The 19,186-nt window shown below is 38.6% G+C and overlaps 1 protein-coding gene across 7 annotated transcripts in view; it reads left to right on the forward strand.

The window, feature by feature from the left end:
- Window positions 1-1,202: 1,202 nt before the first annotated feature.
- LOC124864477 (dedicator of cytokinesis protein 7-like) overlaps window positions 1,203-19,186 on the forward strand; it is a 31,732-nt gene continuing 13,748 nt past the window's right edge. For 6 of the 7 annotated variants that reach the window (XR_007037314.1, XR_007037315.1, XM_047359268.1 and 3 more), the window contains exons 1-22: window positions 1,203-1,264; window positions 3,215-3,302; window positions 4,410-4,591; window positions 4,798-4,866; window positions 4,972-5,098; window positions 5,491-5,703; window positions 6,568-6,653; window positions 6,788-6,854; window positions 7,100-7,249; window positions 8,491-8,571; window positions 8,791-8,947; window positions 9,062-9,192; window positions 11,468-11,561; window positions 11,671-11,833; window positions 14,851-14,968; window positions 15,316-15,386; window positions 15,461-15,599; window positions 15,709-15,810; window positions 15,907-15,993; window positions 16,539-16,770; window positions 18,672-18,836; window positions 18,929-19,098. Coding sequence is in view for 5 of the 7 variants with exons in the window: in XM_047359268.1 (XP_047215224.1) it covers window positions 1,215-1,264; window positions 3,215-3,302; window positions 4,410-4,591; window positions 4,798-4,866; window positions 4,972-5,098; window positions 5,491-5,703; window positions 6,568-6,653; window positions 6,788-6,854; window positions 7,100-7,249; window positions 8,491-8,571; window positions 8,791-8,947; window positions 9,062-9,192; window positions 11,468-11,561; window positions 11,671-11,833; window positions 14,851-14,968; window positions 15,316-15,386; window positions 15,461-15,599; window positions 15,709-15,810; window positions 15,907-15,993; window positions 16,539-16,770; window positions 18,672-18,836; window positions 18,929-19,098 (2,742 nt within the window). In the remaining 2 variants the exon portion in view is untranslated. Of the gene's footprint in view, window positions 1,361-3,214; window positions 3,303-4,409; window positions 4,592-4,797; window positions 4,867-4,971; window positions 5,099-5,490; window positions 5,704-6,567; window positions 6,654-6,787; window positions 6,855-7,099; window positions 7,250-8,490; window positions 8,572-8,790; window positions 8,948-9,061; window positions 9,193-11,467; window positions 11,562-11,670; window positions 11,834-14,850; window positions 14,969-15,315; window positions 15,387-15,460; window positions 15,600-15,708; window positions 15,811-15,906; window positions 15,994-16,538; window positions 16,771-18,671; window positions 18,837-18,928; window positions 19,099-19,186 lie in introns of all 7 variants that reach the window. The other variant, XM_047359269.1, reaches the window with a different exon arrangement.

Consider the following 19,186-nt stretch of genomic DNA (forward strand, 5'->3'; position numbering starts at 1 on the left):
TTAGTCGTTTCACCTAGAAAGAAAGAACAGATAAACTCTGAGCCAGTTTTCAATGTTAGAGTCTGAAAGAGAGCACATATAATTAGTTACAGTAAAAGCTCAGTCAATCACCATGTCCAGGAGAGAGAAAGGGTTAAACACTAAAAGACAGGGCTATGTGGATCATCGGTAGAGGGTGAGCATTAAGTTGTTGCCAGCAGAAGCTCGGACGATTCCCCTCTCCAGAAAGGTGTCACAGGTAGACACAGAGTCAGGCCAGGTGTAGCTTCTAGGAAGAGAAAAGAGAGAACAAAGTTAAAAGCTGAAATAACAGCAAATAATGCAAAATTGGAGAGTAGTGTGAGAATGTAGCGAAGAGGGTGAAAGTGGTCATTATGTTTTCCTGCAGCCTAAGCCTATAGCAGCATAACTACACAGATAGTTTCAGTTCAGATTATTTAGTTAAACGGCACTTATTTACAACAATGTTGTCTCAATGAACCCCACAAAGGGTCCCACTGATGGTCATTGTTATACTAAAAACCACAAGGATTGGGATACCTCTCTCTGTCAGACTGATTATAACCATTGGAAAAGAGAAGAGGTCATACAGGTAGCAGAAATGAAGGGTGTGTTTGCACCTCAACCATAACTGAGCCGTTTTAGGCTAAACCCGACTCCCCCTTGTACATTTTCACATTTCCTGCAGACCTTTGAATAGGCTTTGCGTCACAAAACTACCAACGCATTCCCAAGCACTCATTCTTGCCGATTGTGCAGCATTTTCTACCAAACTTTTTCCTTCCACTAAACTTTCAAGTAATGTACTTGTTCACAGCAATGGCAAAAGGGCGTGAGCTGGCGGATTATATAGGCCATAACATTTCTACAGTAAAAATGTTTTTTAAGATAGTGTTTATTGATGTGTTCTAGTTTATATATAAAGATTATTGTAGTTTAGTTTCAAATATGTTTATTCAAAGTGTTGTCGTTCCAAAACAAGAATAGCGTTTTATTTTGAAAGTTCACCGGATGTAGTCGTTCGTTAGCTTGGCGCAGACGGCAGATCCGGCTCCCGGCCACTAGGAGGAACAAGGAGGGTTCCTTGTCTGGTCCTGGCGTGGAGAAGGAAGAGGTCTGCATCCCAATACAGGACAGGAGTAACCCGAGCCGCGACGGGAGGAGAACGCCTTCACTTTGACTTTTGAAGACTTTTGTTACATGGGGGGCAAGAAATGACATCGTCAGCGTGCGAAAGGAGGGCGTTTGCTCATAAAATCAACCGGTGAGACTCAAAACAGAAGTTATTGTTTAACAGCTACAGTGAATGGTGACCCGCTGGACCGAGTGCACACATAGCAGCTATGCTAGTATTCGCAAGGTACCACGTAATATGAGTTTAGTTTAAACGCGTAAGTTTTCTAATTTAATAAAACAACAGTTCAGTAAAGCAAGGTGGCGCTTCCAAATACTTTACTGGGTTTAATAACCTGTTTGACAGGCATTATCGTAGCACTGTAGCAGCATTGTCAAGAGCCACTTTGGTGAGACTAGGGCTGTTGTGCTGAAAGAGCTCCTCTGCTGTTGCTGTGTGTCATTTGGGAGTATCATAATGTTTTAATAAAGAGCAAAGTGCTGTGTTAAGTGCAAATCTAGTATTTCTCGTTACAGTGAACTGTTGATCAGATTCCAGGGAGAAAACTGCACACGCGTGACTCATATTAGGCTATCTGACATGCACTTGTCATTATTTGGCCTGCATTTACATGTATTTACATTGCCTTTGTACATAAAAAACACACTGGTTTTGCAAAATCCAATATTTTCTCCACCCAATATGCCATAAAACAAACAAGAAGATAGATCCTTATTAATTGGTGCAATAAGTTCAAAGTAGCTCCTTTAACATTGGTCAAGGCTGCACCAGACGGTTGTGTGGTACAACGCATATTGTAAAAGTTTATAAATGCATTGTTCAGATTCTGTCTCCTGTAGTAGGTCCAAGACCATTGTTTTGTCCCGGATGCAGGAAAGGGTGGGAAAGCCCGTTCTGGCTGTTGCCTTTGCAGCCCTTAGCTCTCCTTTTTCCTGTTTTAAATAGATTTGTGCAGAATGACACTGATCTGCATGCATAAAGTAGAAGATGAGAAGTCTTACACCTAAATAAATAAAAAATAGCTTTGTTTCATTAGTGAAAGCAGAGATCCTTGTGTTAAAGGGGGCTCTTGCAACTTTTTATATGAGAGAAACGGACAGTTTTCACATCTAAAGGAGCAGCTGTTCGTTATCCCTGAGGGTACGGGGCGTTCTCCTGCTTTCTCTTTAAGTTGGCCATTTGCTGTCAGTTCTGAACAGCCAGAAATTGACATCTGGCCCAGTACTCGCTCCTAAGATCCCACTCAGTGCGGGTCTGTGAGGTTTGAGTCCCTATGTGCAACAGCTGCTGCCCTTCATTGAAAAATGACTTCATTCTTAGAGGATGTCTCAGGAACCTTTAAGCTTAACTATACAGGAGCAGAGTGATGGTAAATTTCCTTCTTTTTAAGAAATGTTTCAAGCATGCATATGTTGACATTGTAATTCAGGACAAAAACATATGCACAAATGTAAACATTTATTTTATGCACGTTTGTACTCGTAAAAGCTAAATTGTTTTGCTTCCAGACCAGGCACGGGCATTAGTAGGCATCAGTAGCATAATAAATGAATGCAACAGATATTTTGACTTTGATACATTCCCTGAAGCAAAAATATAGACCAAAGATGCATTATATTGTGGAGAATAGTCTGCATTTTTGCTGTTCTGCTCTGTACGCTGGCAGTATAACCATCTGATATTAGCTGGTTAATTTGTCAGACTGTCATCTTGAGTTGTTTTTAACAGACAAGCTGCTCATAGCTCACCTTAAGAAGAGGGATTGGTGGCAGTGGTACTCCTTTTTTCTGTGTTTCCAAATAGCTTGTCTTGTGAGCGAAGAGAAAGTGTCGTAGCCAACTCTCAGCCAGCTGGCCAGCAGTGTGCAGCAATAGAGGAGGGAGTGAAGAGTGCTGTGTCTATGCTTCATCAAGCACTTTTGTCTGGCATTTCGTTAAAAGGACTGTAAACTGTAGGGATTGTTTGGCAGAAACTTTTGTGGTTTTAAAATATTTTTTTAAAACCTCTGTATACCTTCCTAATGCCCCATTTTGTCTCCAGATGTCATATTGTTTTCTAAAAAAAACTTTTGCATTTCAGGACCATTGCAGCAGAGGTCAGAAAACAAGTGACCAGAGACTATGGCTCACCTCAGCTGTCCAAGAAACGAGGAGGAGCTCATCACCCTGTAAGTCACCCTGTACTCAACATTTACAGGCTGACATCTTCAAAAAGGAAATTTACAGGACTTACAAGGAGATTCATCTAATGTTTGAGATTACATTTTACATTTAGATAAAATAAAGATTGGGTTTGTGGAAAATTTGCTTTGGAAATTATCCTCATAATGTGAAGGATGCTTCTTTAGATTTGTGTGGGTGCGTAATAAAATATGCGAAGAAAAGCTTTACTTGTTTTATTTTTGTATGAAGCATAAAGTAGACTAAATAATCTTAAACCTTATTAAGGTCAGTGTGTATAATTCCTCCACTGTGACTCCTTCCCAGTTATTGCAAAGGCGTAAAAGCAGTTACTGCTGCCTAGGGTGGTACAGCCAGTTATTTAGTTTAGGTTGCAATTATTGTTTTCACATATAGCCATGTTCGTTAAGTTTCTTTCCCCAAATAAATAAAATCATAATTTAAAGAATGCATATTGTATTTACTCTAATTATCTTTGTTTAATTTTAAAATGTATTTGGTGAGCTGAAACAAGTGGAAAAAGAAGAAATCTGTAGCAAGAAAATACTTTTTTTCACAGCACCTTATTTGTTTTGAAAACTACAGCTTGAGCAAAGCCGACCAATGACTGGAGCCGATCCCTGCTGATGTGCGCCCTGCTCACATGCACACACAACCCCTGCAGACTGCAGGAAAGGGCTTCTCCTTGCAAACACAGCAGCATCAAGAAATATCCCTGTTACATTTGCTGAAAAGTTAAAAAAATTAAAACGGATAGATTCCTAAAGATTACGGGACTATAGTTCATGTAATCAATTAGGATTGGTCGCGATGGCTATGAAAATGTATACGAATGTTGTTACATATGCTTTTTTACATTTAACAGGTGAACAATATCAGTGTATTACTAATTTCTGTACATTTTAATATTACCTTATTAAACTTTTTGACACTGCGAGTTTAGTCAGAAATGTTCTAAACCTTTATTAGAACATTTTTGCCGGCCAGAAGTCTTTAATATTCAGTTTGTCTTTTTGATTCAGCTGATAAAATATAATTGTCCTGATGGCCAGGTCTTAGTGATGGGTAAATAACAGCCTGATGTTCTCTGACAGTTGCCCCTGACGGAGGTGGTTGAACCTGTGGACTTTGAGGAATATGTGAGCAGTCACGCTCCTGGGGTTGAGGCCGGCCCCCTCAGACAGCTGATGGAGTTTCCCCAGGATGACCTGGAGCTCCTCCAGCTGGACAAAGAGTGCACTACACTGGAGCCGCCTCTTCCTGAGGAAGAGGAGGAGTAAGTCAGAAGGCTGCTGCACAGCTCATTATCTTATGTATAAATCGTCTCATTATCTATACATTACTGCTCAAGAAGCATTGGATTCTCTGTAATGGAAGATAGAGATTTCTAGAGAGAAGAACAAAGCCTTTCTCTTTGACACTATGTGAACATAAATAATAAAAGCGTGCATCGGTTAATTATTCAAGTGTTTTTCTATGTAGCTCATTAGATCCCAGAGTGAGAGATGCCCTGGCAGTCTACACAGATGACTGGCTTGTCATTCATAGAAAGTAAGTGGCTGCTGTGTTGCTAACGGAGCCCGTTTCATCTACTGCCATCACGGTTGTGTTATTACAGTTTCAACCTTTTTTCTGTTTGTTTTTTTTCTCATCCAGATTTCAACACTACAGCACCACCTACACCCCTCACAACTCTGAGAGACAGAGAGAGAGGCAGCGAGGGCTGGTCAAACAGACCTTTGAGCTGGACGAGTCTGCTGCGCCTGATCGCCAGGACGACCAGGTAGCTGATAGTGATGTTCAACGCATTTGCTCTTTTAAACACTCAGAAGCCATTTCAGTCAATTTGGGATCATAAACAACGCTAAGTGTTGCTAGGAGTGGAAGTTTTAAATGGAAGCCGTGCCTCCTCCTAAGTTTCCATCATTTCATCCACTGATGAAGAGATAAACATGATGGTCTGCCATAATAAATGGCTAAGGGCAATGTAAGCTGTTTACAACTCAGCATCCATAATGGATAAGTGGCTCTATCTGTTCCCTTATCAAATACTCATGCTTCTTAAGATTCCAGAAATTTGGGTAACATTTTAAGGGTATCGTTACCATTATTGCACATATGTTCTTGGGAGGAAAGGACAACTCATCTCAGCGCTGCTTCCTCTGTGTTCGTCAGGATGACTCAAAACGGAGGTCGGTTAGCCTCGACGAGACACCCCGAGGCAGCTGGGCCTCCAGCATCTTTGACCTGAAGAACTCCTCCCCGGATGCGCTGCTCCCATCCGTGCTGGAACGAACAGCTGCAGAGGACATGGACCATAAAAACACTGAGGCACGCTCACAGGGGCGCCACAGTGACCTGCTTGGCTTGTACCCTCCCCCTGATGAGGTTTGTGTGAAAGTAGCTTTAAATCAAGTTTAAATCAAAACCTAAATCACGTACAGATAATGTATCCTAGAAAATGATAGTTTTATTAAACACTTTATCAGGTAAGCACAAGATTTTAGCCCTTTGGGATATGTTGAACTCAAATAAATGTCTTGAAAATGAAAGGTTAATGACATGCCCCCCTACCTCACCTGACCTAAACCCTATTAAACACTTGTGGCTATTATTGAAAATAACAGGTCACTGATTTTTTTGATCACTATGTGAATCTCTATAACGTCAAACAAACAATATTTTAATATAATCGATTAAAAAAAAAAGAATTATTCCAAGATTCTCATTGGCGTCAAAATTGATATAGACTGACTCATTCACATTTGCCTAAACTGTCGGACTTTGTCTGGCGGCATTGCTGTAATATCAGACACTCAGCCCCTCCCCTCCCTGTAGCTGCTCACCTTAGCACAAAACGAACTGCTGCTGGAGGTTTTAAACTGCTAACATGAGGAGTACATCCAGAAAAAAATATATACGACCCTCTTTATCTAACAAGGCAAACACAAAAGTGTTGTCCTGAGGTCGTTTCTCTATGAGGCAGTAGGACAAGATAAAAAAACGAAATGCCGAAAGATTCCACAATACTGAAATTTTCGTATCATGATCATCCTAATTCAGATCTAGTCTCAAAAGTGAACTTTTTGCTTTTCTTTCCTCTATAGTTATTTGTTTCTTCGTTCCTGTCTTTCGATCTGTGTTTCGTTATGTCTACGTACAGATCGCTGTTTGTCTACCATGACATTACCATGATGTCTGTGTAAATGTCATCTTGGTCTGTGGATTTTGTTCTTGTCCTCTGTGTGGCAGGATGAAGCAGTGGAGAGATGTTCTCTACCTGAGGTGCCCAAAGAACACTGTGGCCAGAGGATTATGGTCAAGTGTTTGTCACTGAAGTGAGAAACATGAGGAATATAACACCTAAAGTTTATGTCCTCATTCTTTCTATTATTGACCAACTCATATTGAAACCAGGATGATTTTTTTGGAACAGCCAATGTATGTCACACATTTTTTTTTTTTTTTTCAGATTCGAGATTGAAATCGAGCCAATATTTGGATCACTTGCGCTTTATGACGTTAAGGAAAAAAAAAAGGTAAATGTTTATTTTTGTGTGTTTTTCAGTGTTTCCACAGTCAATAAAACCAAGTAAGGCCAGTTGGTAATTCTGAGCCCATGTTTGACTAATTGGATTTCCCTTCTGTCTAAAAGGTCTGAGTGTTTTTTATTTGGTTAAGATCACTCGGGCAAAATTCAATTAAATTCCTCTGACTTACATTTTCATTATTATATTTCCATGCCTCCTCCTTCTCATTTTCCCACTCATCTTTTCCCCGACAGATTTCCGAGGATTTTTACTTTGACCTTAACTCGGATCAGATGAAACTACTGCTGAAGCCTCATACGCCTCACATAGTTATATCCACGCTGGCTCGTTCCGCCATTTTCTCCATCACCTACCCTTCTCCTGATATCTTCTTGGTTATTAAGGTACAGAAAGTTAATCTAAATCAAATTAAAATGGCACAGATTAGAACATTCTATGAAAGCATGTGTTTTTTATCACAAATTTGGACATACAGACATTTAACGTCAATTTTAACAATACTGAGAGATTTCTTTGTGATATAACTATACAATTAAAACTGAATAAAAGAAATTTTTAGTGTTTCTGTAAAATGTTATTTTAAATACACAATTTCTGGTGAGGAATAAATTAGGACCACCCACATTTGTTCCAACTTAACATGGCTAAAAATCACATAAAGGCACATCACATCAGGTGCACATTTATTGCTCAGCATTATTTAGGATGTTTACACCTCAGATGTTTAGTTTGGTGTTTTCATCTCCATTGAGGTGAGAGTGAAGACCATGGTAAGACTGAAATAGCTTTCTGAGAAATTCAGAAGAAGATTGTAGCAGTTTATGGGCCTTGCAAAGGATTTAAAGAGGTCTCAAAAAGAATTGGAATATAGTCCAATTGGAGGATAGTCAAATTAACTGCCAACATGCCAAGGTCTGTCTGTAAGATGTTAAAAGAAGTCTCCAGAAACCCTAAATTGTCATCACATAACCTACAGCAAGCTCTAGCTGCTGTCGATCTAAAATTATTTCAGTGTGAAGGAAACCTCTTCTCTCAAAGAAAAACATAAAGGTCAGATTGAAGTTTGCCAGAGAGAATAAAGACGAGGAGTTTTGGAATAATGTTCTTTAGACAGACGAGTCTAAAATTTGAATTATTTAGACACAAGAACAGAGGAGCTGTTGCGAAGCATAATAACAGTATAATGTTGTCAAGATAATGGGAGACCTGCTGAACCTTAAATGGACCCTGCAACATACCAGTAAATCCACCAAGGACTGGCTGAAAACTGGCAAAATTTCCTCAGACTGATGTCAGAGTCTGGTAGATGGCAACAAGAAACCTCTCACTAACGTTAATTCAGCCAAAAGTATTCACAATAACTATTAGAGTATAGGGCGTGTTAACTTTTTCCTCAATTTGACTCTCCATTTTTGTTGATATCATTTGTTTAATTAGCAAAACAAAGTTATTTTAGTTGTTTTTCTGCAGTAAATCACTTTTTTTTTCCAGAGAGTTTTTAAGACGAGATCAGACATCGATATGTGAACATTTACTAATGAAAAAGAATGTTTATTGGGGTGTCCTAATTTTTCACAAGACTGTAAGTAAATTTCTTTTGTCATGTGTATGAAATCCATTTCAGCTTGAAAAAGTTCTACAGCAGGGGGATATTGGTGAATGCTGTGAACCCTACATGGTCATGAAAGAGTCTGATTCCTCAAAGGTAATGGAGCCAAAATTTGTTGCTGTTGCAATGTTCGATGCTTGCAGTTGTCATACATTGGACCTTTTTAAAGTTTAGACACAAATATTACTCAATTCTGTGTGGGTGAATTGCAGTGTCCACTGTCCTCATGAGTTTGCAATTTTTTGGCTGTTGCTGAAAGGTCTTGGCAGTTTATCATCCACTGAGCATACTTTGACCTCTCTTGTTCCTCCGCAGCACAAGGAAAAGCTGGAGAAGCTCCGTCTCCAGGCAGAGCAGGCGTGCTCTCGTCTTGGACGTTTCCGCATGCCTTTTGCCTGGACAGCTATTCACCTCCTCAACATTGTCAGCTCTGTTGGAGGTCTTGATCGGTCTGACCCAGACTCTGACTCTGGTACTACCCCACTGTCCCCATTTTCATGGACCTCTAATTCTTATCTGTTCACAGCTTTTACCTTTTTACAAGAGAAGAATCTACATGTATTTACATGGTTTGTCCTTCTGCTAGAACGAAAGACCCATGGGACCTGGAATGAGAAAAAGAAGAAGGGGTTTGAGAGGATGAGTGTTGGGGAGGAGATGTGTAACTTTGCCACTTTCCGCCCAGCAACGCTTACAGTCACCAACTTCTTCAAACAGGTCAGACTCAGTGCAGCAGTACTATCTGGGGCTGGTAAAAACTTACAAGTCGAGTTTTTAATTGCTTTACACTTAAGCCCAAAATTATTCATATCCATGGAAGATTTAGATGAATCAATTTCACTCAACCAAGAAATTTGTTTCTGATAGGAAATAAGACATACATCTCTCAAATTATGGTGAAATAGTGTAAAAGGAGGATCAATTTTGCTTTAGAAAAAAAATCACGGGCATATTGAAAATTATTTATATCCATTGACATAAACCAAGAAAAATTTTTACTGGAACTATAGCAATCAAATCCATATGATGAAACCATTGTTTGGCACATTTCCGCTGTTATTTTGACGATTTATCGTGGGTGATGAGCTGTAAGTTTTTTAGGAAGGCCTCCTTGCCATCACCCTAATCTTTAGCTCGCTCCACAGATTCACTATCAGTTTCAAGTCTGGACTCTGTCAAAGTCAGACAAAAAGATCAATATTTCTTTCAGTTAGAAGGAACATGTTGGTAAATTTAAAATATTACCTTAAACCCGAGTCTGCCACGTACATGAATAATTCTGGTCTCAATTATACTTTTAAAAAGTTCCCACATTACATTTAATAGTATTGTACATTACAAGATAGATAAATATTCCTTAGATTTATTTTTTATTACCCGTTAAATATAACCGTTTGTGTTGCTAAGAAATATGTGATCCGAACATAATATCCCAGAGCTCATCATCTGCTGTTTAAACAAATATCTTTTAGTTTGACCAATGTTCTTAGTTTTTTTTTAAAGAGTTATTTGGGTTATGAGCAGCATCCAGGTAGAAAAGTTTCTATTCTGCTTTAGAAAATTCACTAATGACCTACAACTACTAAGGTAAGCTGAATAAAAAAGAGATTTTTAGTTCTTTCAGATTTAATAGCAGTTTTATGCAGTTGAAGGTTACACTATCTTCAGTTTTTTAAAGTCCTGGTATGGAATTATGGGGCTAATATTTATTTGGTTTTTCTATCTTCTGTAAACGTTTTTCAGTAACTCTGATTAACTTTTCCAAACCGGCTGATTTGTGCTCTGGCCCAGCTCTTGTCCCCCTAGTGTTTTCGGTAAGAACGCTGTTCATGTGGCTCACTTACTTGAGATTAAGCTGTAGTTTTGTAATGGTTCATGCTCAGTCGAGTTTACTGTAAGGGACCCTTTTGATAAGCTAAAAATGTCTGCTTTATCGGAGATGCTGTCAGGATCCGTAAGTTTTCATAAAACACTTTTGATATTCTCAACGTAAAAATCCAGCAAAATTCAGCAGAAAAATAACAAAACATTGACACTTGACAGACGCATGGAGAATAAAATTCTAAAATTTTGGTAAAAAGTTTAAATTAACCAACTCATAACTCAGTTTCACATATAGATATCTACCTCTCTAAGTGTCTAATCTGTTCTTTACCCTCATTAATGTAAATCTTGTCTTTCTGTTATTGTTCTCTAGTTTGGCTCATTAAGACAATGGAATCATAAAACAACCAAAATGTAAATCTTTCAGTTTTTTGTGTGATAACTGGAAAAAAATCTTAAAGCATAACTTAATTTTATGCTTTGATTTAAATGAAATAATTGATCAAAATTAGTTTTATTCATGGTGACTTTTGCTCTGATGGGTCACCAGTTTCTGTTTGTTCTGCTCGGCATGCTGTATTTTAAACTATGATAATTCATGGGTAAGTATTTTACTTAGAATTTTATTTTATTAAAAATGTTGTTTGCTGTAAAAAGGTTAAAAAAAAGAAAATCAGCTGTAGCAACAATTTCTCCATTTTGACATATTTAATTGCAGCCCTTAATGAAGATGTGCTTTGTGACTACTCCTACATAAATATATCACAATTTTTAAACCATGTGGACCACTTGGGAGGGAGGGGAAGCTGGATGAAGAAACTGTTGTTTTGCTATCCTTTTCTGTTAAAGAGACAGCACCATTCTGCTGGTGGAGTGAAATGAAGTAGCTCCTCCATCTCCTCCAGTCTTATCTGAAAGCCTCGGTTTCCAACTCACTGCTGACATTCATCAGCATGTTGTGCTCGCCCTGTTTCTTCTTCTGTCAGTGTGCTGGTATTAGGCTTACCGGTAGATGGCATGTTGAGGCTGTAATAAACACATGTAGCTCCCATAAAATAAAGAGGCATCCTAACATAATTTTTTGTTGTTATTTTCATATTTCACAACATATTTGGATCATTTTTTGTCTCTTAATGGGTTCTCTTTTTCTCTTTTTGTGCATACCAAGGAGGGTGATAGACTGAGTGATGAGGACCTCTACAAGTTTTTGGCAGATATACGCCGGCCATTGTCTGTTCTGCGACGCCTGAGGCCCGTCACAGGTAACTGATATACACTGATGTGCTGATTTGTATGTAAAGATTCATAATGGATTTTTTTTTAACAAAATGTCTTGTTGTGTATTTATCCATTATTTCTCGTGTCCCTCAGCTCAGTTAAAAATTGACATATCTCCAGCACCGGACTCGCCGCTTTATTGCCTGTCACCAGAACTGCTTCATGTGAAACCGTATCCGGACCTGCACGTTCGGCCAACCAAAGAGGTTCTGGAGTTCCCTGCTCGTAATGTTTACACGCCGCACACCACGTACAGGTGAGCGTTTAACTATTAAAGGCACACATGCAAACAGTGACTTGACCTGTTCTTAAACAAATGCAGCCACTCTATTCTTGTGTGATTATTGATTTACTTTATTGATTTACTTATTTTTTTACTCTGCAGATTTTGACTTTTAATATTTTAACTGTTTCTTAGATTTCAGCAAAGAAACATTTATCTAATCTGATATAGGTTGTTTACAAGAATTCACAAAAAAAGGAAGCAAGGAAGAATTTTATGATGATGTGTATTATTTATTCACAAATAACAACTAAACCTGTATAATTTAACTTAATTTCTATTAAAAATGAATATTATATATGAACTAATGGAGTGCAGTGACGATGAGGAGTTGAGAACTTTGCTTATTCAGGGAACTGGTGGATCTTGAATCAACTATGACATAGCTTCACTCTGGAAGAAAGACAGAAGTATAACAAAGGTTTTTAAGTGTAACAAATACAAATAAAAAGTTCAAAACATTAAATGTGGTGAACCAGCAAGTTACCATCTTCTGTAGTTTGGAAAGCTGCTCATCCTGAGTCTCAATATTCCTTTTTTGGACCCAGTTCCAGGTCTGTAAACCTCTCAAGAGTTGAAAGTGGTCCTCCGCTTTATCCTAAAAGGAATAAAAACAACACGGATGTTTAAATGAGAAGAAAGTAAAGAAATAAAATTAGCCAGCTCAGTTTGGAAGTGAATAAGTTGTGGCTAGCTTGCTAAAAGTTTTCAGATTTACCTGCAGCTCTTTGAGGCTGTTCGATGCAGCATTGTTGATGTACATCTCCAACTGTTGAACTTTTGCCTTCATTTCCTCCTCATCCTTCTCTATGCTGCTCAGCCAGTCTTTTGTGATATGGGTCTGAGCTTGTTGCTTTGCCATTTGTTCCTGTCAAAAGAGGATCAACCATTATTATTCTCTTTCAACAGCAGTTTCTGTACATCTTGCAGCCTTACCAAGAATCTAACATACATCTCTCGGACACTCATGAATACCTTATCTAAGTAAAAAAGAAAATTATCTTTTACTGTTAAAGAGGAACCATAGTGTGGTGTGGAAGCATGAAAAGCCACATAGGATTTAGGCATTGTACGTTGTGTTTGTGTGCTTACAAGTCACCAAATAGATGCTTTACTGTGTCTGTTGAACTTTAATTTGATACGGTCTTAACTGCCTTACTTTCCTAACCTTTCTCAGCTTCTGTATGTTATATCTACACAATCTGTATTATAATCATGAGACTATTCAGCTTCACACATGGAATCCAGTGTTTACATTTTTCTCTGTAGTCCTACCTGTAGCAGATGTACGACTTCCTTTATCTGTTGCTCCACTTCTGCAACCTGTTCAGTCTGCTTGCCCAGCTGTTGGAGAGTTTCCTCGTGACTCTTCAGAGTCTTGCTGATTCTTTCTATCTTTGCCTCAGTGGTTCCAAAAACATAGTTGAGCGATTCACTCAACTGTATGACTCCAAACATGAGCACATTGACTTCCTCCTGAGGCGCAGCCTTGTCTTCCATTTTGCCAGTATTCCTGATAGGGCCTGCATGGACTGCTCCGAATCCCCCAGCTAAACACAGGAGACACAGGCTCCATATCATCTTTATAAGTGTTTTGTACATTTTGTTTTTCTTTTCCAGCGCTTAAATCCACTTCTCTAAAATATTTACATGTAGATTGAAAGATGAAAGCTACAACATGTGCAGATGGATCTCACTGTCACTCAGAATTTCATCACCTACAGAAGGATGAACTTTCAGGGCCTGCTGCTGTGGCTTTTATAGGGAGTGCACACGCAATACCATGGTGAAACATTAGCTCATTTGTGGGTCGATCCCGAGTTTAGTGCATGGCCTTGGTCTCGGTGACCTTCTCTTAAAGCTTAACCACGGCAAGTCTAATTTTGTCCTTTTGGTTGCAAACTATTGCAACATGCATATGATGTATGCATGAGATGTTCTTGAAGCTAAAAATGGAAACATTTATAGCATTTGAATCAGTCTAATTTGGTATTTTAATTTTTAATCGTCTTGTGATAGTCTGTTTCTGATAATAAGATTATTAACAAATGTTTCAAAATATGAACCATAGTTACCTCTGATGTTTAACTTGGACAGAAGCTGGAGACATTCACGAGTGGATACAGTGATGGGTCAAACTTCTCTCACGTACGCACATGAGACTCATTCTCTGAGATCATCATGCTTTTTTGTAGTCTGTAAACTTTTTAATTGTCAACGTGCCTTGCAGAACTAATCATACTTAATGTTTTTAACATTAAAACCACAACCTTCAATGTATTTTATTGGAATTTTATGTAATAGACCAACACAAAAGAGCATACAGCTGTAAAGTGGAAGGAAAAAGTAGTATTTTAAAAAAATTAAAGAAAACCTTTGACTTGCATTTTATGCTTAATGCCTCTTAATCTGATACCCCTAAACCGAATGCATTTAAAAATCACCTAATTCAAAAATACCTGTGTAATTTAACTGTTTGGAGTTGTTTTGTGAAATGTTAATGGAAGTAGCTCCTTTAGTCGATTCACCTAGAAAGAAAGAACAGATCAACTCTGAGCCAGTTTTCAAGGTTAGAGTCTGAAAGAGAGCACATAGAGTTTGTCACCGTAGAAGCTATGTCTAGGAGAGAGAAAGGGTTAAACACTGAAAGACAGGGCCAGGCCATGTTCTCCCCGTGCATGCGCGGGTTCTCTCCGGATACTCCGGCTTCCGCCCACAGTCCAAAAACATGACTGTTAGGTTAAGTGGTCTCTCTAAATTGCCCTAAGGTGTGAATAGGTGTGTGCGTGGTTGTGTCCATGTTTTGCCCTGCGATGGACTGGCGGCCTGTCCAGGGTGTAGCCCGCCTCTCGCCCGTAGACTGCTGGAGATAGGCACCGGCTCACCTGTGACCCTGTACAGTAGAAGTGGGTGTAGAAAATCAATGGATGGATGTATTTTTATTTGTATTATATTCTGTTTCTGTTCTCCAACCTTGTGCCACCTTTCAGGAACCTGCTGTATGTTTACCCACAAAGTCTAAACTTCAGCAGTCGTCAGGGCTCAGTGAGGAACATTGCTGTGAAAGTTCAGTTCATGGCAGCAGAAGACCCCAGTCAAGCTTTACCGGTGAGTCACATTCAAAGACAATCATGTGGCATGACTGTAATGTCCTCAACAAAAATTAATCCGTAAGGAATAGCTCGAGGCAGGGATATCAAAATTAAAAGACAAGATTATTATTGCCACAAAAGGACAATGTATTTCTATACAGAGATCTGCAGCATTCTTTGTGTCTTTGTTTGGTTAAAAAACGCTGAGTAACACACAATATACAGTTTATTATTGGTTTTGTTAGTTATTCTTTGATGTGCATGCAGCAGATTAAATTGCTTCTTGTATAAACCTTTCGGCAACAATAGAGAGCTGCCTGTTAATGGTTGAAAATCACATGGACGGTGTTCCTTTTTGACCAGGTCATCTTTGGAAAGTCAAGCTGTGCTGAGTTCATGAAGGAGGCATATACTCCTATCATCTATCATAACAAGTAGGGCTCTCTCTTACTTTTTGATGTTCTCTTAGTCTGTTCAGCTCTCTTTAACATGAACTCTTGTTCATAAGGTCCCCTGAGTTCTATGAGGAGATGAAGATGAAGATACCTGCTAATTTGACAGACAATCACCATCTTCTGTTCACCTTCTACCACATCAGCTGTCAACCCAAGCAAAACACTCCTCTGGAGACCCCTGTGGGCTACACTGTGAGTATGCTCTTGGCTCAGGTTTTAATACTTTCACATGTTAACTTGTTTGGCAGCTCTTTCTGTAGTCTTGCTGTTCGGGAGAGATCACATGTCATTCTGCCTCCAGTGGATACCTTTGATGCAACATGGCCGACTGCGCACCGGCTCCTTTAGTCTTCCTGTGTCTGTAGAAAAGCCTCCACCTAGCTACTCCGTGCTGACTCCTGACGTGAGTGTTACACATGGGACATCAGTTCGTCTACCATCAGCTATTCCTTTGTGATCTCACTGAAAATGTATTGAGTCGAATGTCATTGTGTGGCAGGTCCAGCTTCCAGGCATGAAGTGGGTGGATAATCACAAAGGAGTGTTCAATGTCGAGGTGACAGCAACATCCTCTGTTCACACTCAGGTACATAAATATGCTCACTACCCTGAGGATAATGCTTATCATTGTGCCCTCAAACTGATAACCCTTCGATGTTATTAAGTTTTTATAATTACAGAAAGTAAAATAACTGCTTTGCTTTGAGTAACTGTCTAAACAATGATTCATAACAACAATTTGATGGATCATGTTACTCTGCAGGTACCTGTAAATACTGGAATTTGCAATTTGGCTGCAGTAGTGATTTGTTCCAACACAGTCTGGAAAAGTCTGGAATTTGATTTAAATATGTATATTCCAGGTCTGGATAAGTATGGAGAAGGAATATAGAGTATGGAAAAATATTTATATTTCTAGATAAAGTCAAAATGATCCATCCAAACCTATTCATCCACCCACCCATCCATCTATCCATCCATCCATCCATCCATCCTTCCTTCCTTTGGACTGACTGTCATTTTATACTAACATAGATGTAAAAGAGACAAAGTCTTGCCTCAAATGTTGCATGGATATCTGTGGCTGTTCTAACAAACATAAATCTGTATGTTGACTGGTTATATTTTCAGGACCCACACCTGGATAAGTTCTTTACTCTGGTCTATGTCCTTGAAGAGTATTCCTTCCCGTTCCGACTCAAGGATGTGATTATCACTGAAGCAAACATGGAAGGGGAGCTGAAGGCCAGCATAGCTGCACTGAGAGGAGCTCAACTGGATACCTGTGTCAGATTTTTGCATCAGCTGCTCAACAAGCTCATTCAGCTAATTGTGTACCCTCCAGTCATTGCAGGCCAAATTGGTGAGTGGCTTCTTTTTTAATTAGTTCCAGTTCAGGAGAATTAGAATACCTTTTTAAATACTTAATAATATCTTGTGTATTATTCATATGTATTGGTGTCCAAGATCCATTGTTCCTGGTACCATTTTAAATTGGTCTTAATAAATAGTTGTTCAGGTTTTTTGAAAGATTTTTAAAGTTTTTCTTTGGGCATTGACTGCTTTTTCACCTTTTTTCCTGTCCAGTCACTGTACCCACCATGACTGCATATTGTGCTGTGTACTGAAATAGCGAAAAAGAGGGGACAAATTCTCAGGCTTAAAAACAACATGAATTTGCCTGAAAGTCAGGTTTAAAAAAAATAAACACCAGACTATGCTGGAAGTTTAATAAACAAATCAGTTTTACAACCTATAAAAAAACCAAAGATAATTACACTTCAACTAATAAATACAAGAAAAATCAACTGGAGCTAGTAATGAAATGAAAAATGTAATTATGTTATCAAAATAAGATCCATTTACTGAGAAACACAAGAACAAACAAATCTAATGACTAACAATGAAGACAAACAAGGATAATTCTGCTCTACAACTCTATTGCATGCCTTAATGGTAAGTTTTATGACTACAGAATGCATTTTCAAAATTCTAATAAAGTCTAAGATTCATTAATAGTTTATCAGTCTCTTGTGGAGGAGGAATATACACACACACACACACACACACACACACATACATATATATATATATATATATATAAACCAAAAATGTTGCAGGAATGTTACACAAAAATAGACTAACATAGCGCAGCATACCATGCAGACAGAAACATTTCTCACAGCCAAATCTGACAGGGTAATCAGTCCTGGCTCTGACCCGGTTGCACAATGCTTTTTTGTGGTTTCATAGGTTCTTTCTTACTGGACACAAACTCAGTGTCTTGGCAGTGTGTGTTTTCAGGAGGGAAAACGCTAGATGGGGCTGATCAACCAATCAGAGTTGGGCCCGGGGTAACACGAGATATACATCAGATTAGACAGACAATGAAAAAAAAGTGTTATTTAATTTCTTTAACACTTGTTTATACTAAAGAAAGACCCAAACATTTCTGCAATCCCTCACTGTAGCCAAAACTCCATCTTATTTCTGGGGCTGTTTTCACTTTCAAAGTTTCAAACATGTAATTTATTCGGGTATAAAATAAAATAACCGATTTACAGTTTGGAGTTTAGCACAATAGTCAATACTTATCAGTTAATTAAGGGTTATTGAAAATCTAAATTCTAAATGATCAATATAGGGTCATTCCTACAAAGGACTTTTATATATTGACAAAAATTCAGACAAAAAGTCTTTTGACCAAAACAACGTGTGGGGTCATAAAAACACCCATATTTTGGAGATTTCGCAACGCCATGTTAGTGGATATTTTAGCTACACATAAAAGGTCCAGCAAGAACATTTTTTAGAGAGCTGGAGAAATATGCTCTTGTAAGTAAAAGGTCACATCTGATGTATTGGTTTAAATTACATTTATTAGCTCTTTAAAATCAGCTTTGTCATGTTAAAAATAGAATTTAAAATCTGTCACACTTTGTTATCTTTGGTATTTTTTCTAGATTAAATGTGGGAAACAAAGCACCTAAATCTCCAGTTTAAAATGAAAATATTTTAATTATTTTGATTTGCAAAGTTGTATTTTATGTTCAGTCAAAGCATTTGTTGATCTATTGAGTTTAAGAGTATTTTATGACTTATGATTCATATTTCAGTTAAGTGGCTCAACATTAAATACAGCACCTTTTTATTTGAAGTGAAATATGAAGAAATATGGGGGTTGACTCAAGCACTTTTTCGGTGCACTGGTTGATTGTGATTTATAGTAGTTTATTTTGTGCTTTGTTTCCAAATGACCATTAGTGAACCTTGGCCGGGCTGCCTTTGAAGCTATGGCTTTGTTGGTGAACCAGATCCACAAAAACCTTGAGGGAAATCAAGACCAGCACGGCCGCAACAACCTGCTGGCCTCTTACGTTCATTACGTCTTCCGTCTGCCCACCGCCGAACCTCTAATGCTTCCAGCAGGTGAGCTACCATGCAGGACTCTGCAGCCCGTTTATGGACAACTTGTTTCTAGCAATCATATGTATGTTTTTTTCTATGTACCTGAAAAACAGGCGCCCACTCCTATGAGATGCCTGTGCAGTACGCTACCTTATCCAGGGCAACGGGCCGCCCAAGCAGCCTGCGTCTGTCCCGCTCAAAGAGCATTAGCAATTCCAATCCAGACCTTGCTTGCACACCAATTACCCCTGATGAAGAAGTCCAACGGATCATAGGAAGCAAGGTGAGTTTAAGTTTCTCCAGTATGTATTATAGTTTTAGTTTTATGTTTTTATTACACCCACTGTGCCATTTTTTCATAATTGAGTTAT

Source organism: Girardinichthys multiradiatus, chromosome Y (genome assembly GCF_021462225.1).
Source record: "Girardinichthys multiradiatus isolate DD_20200921_A chromosome Y, DD_fGirMul_XY1, whole genome shotgun sequence".
In the NCBI taxonomy this organism is placed as follows: Eukaryota; Metazoa; Chordata; class Actinopteri; order Cyprinodontiformes; family Goodeidae; genus Girardinichthys; species Girardinichthys multiradiatus.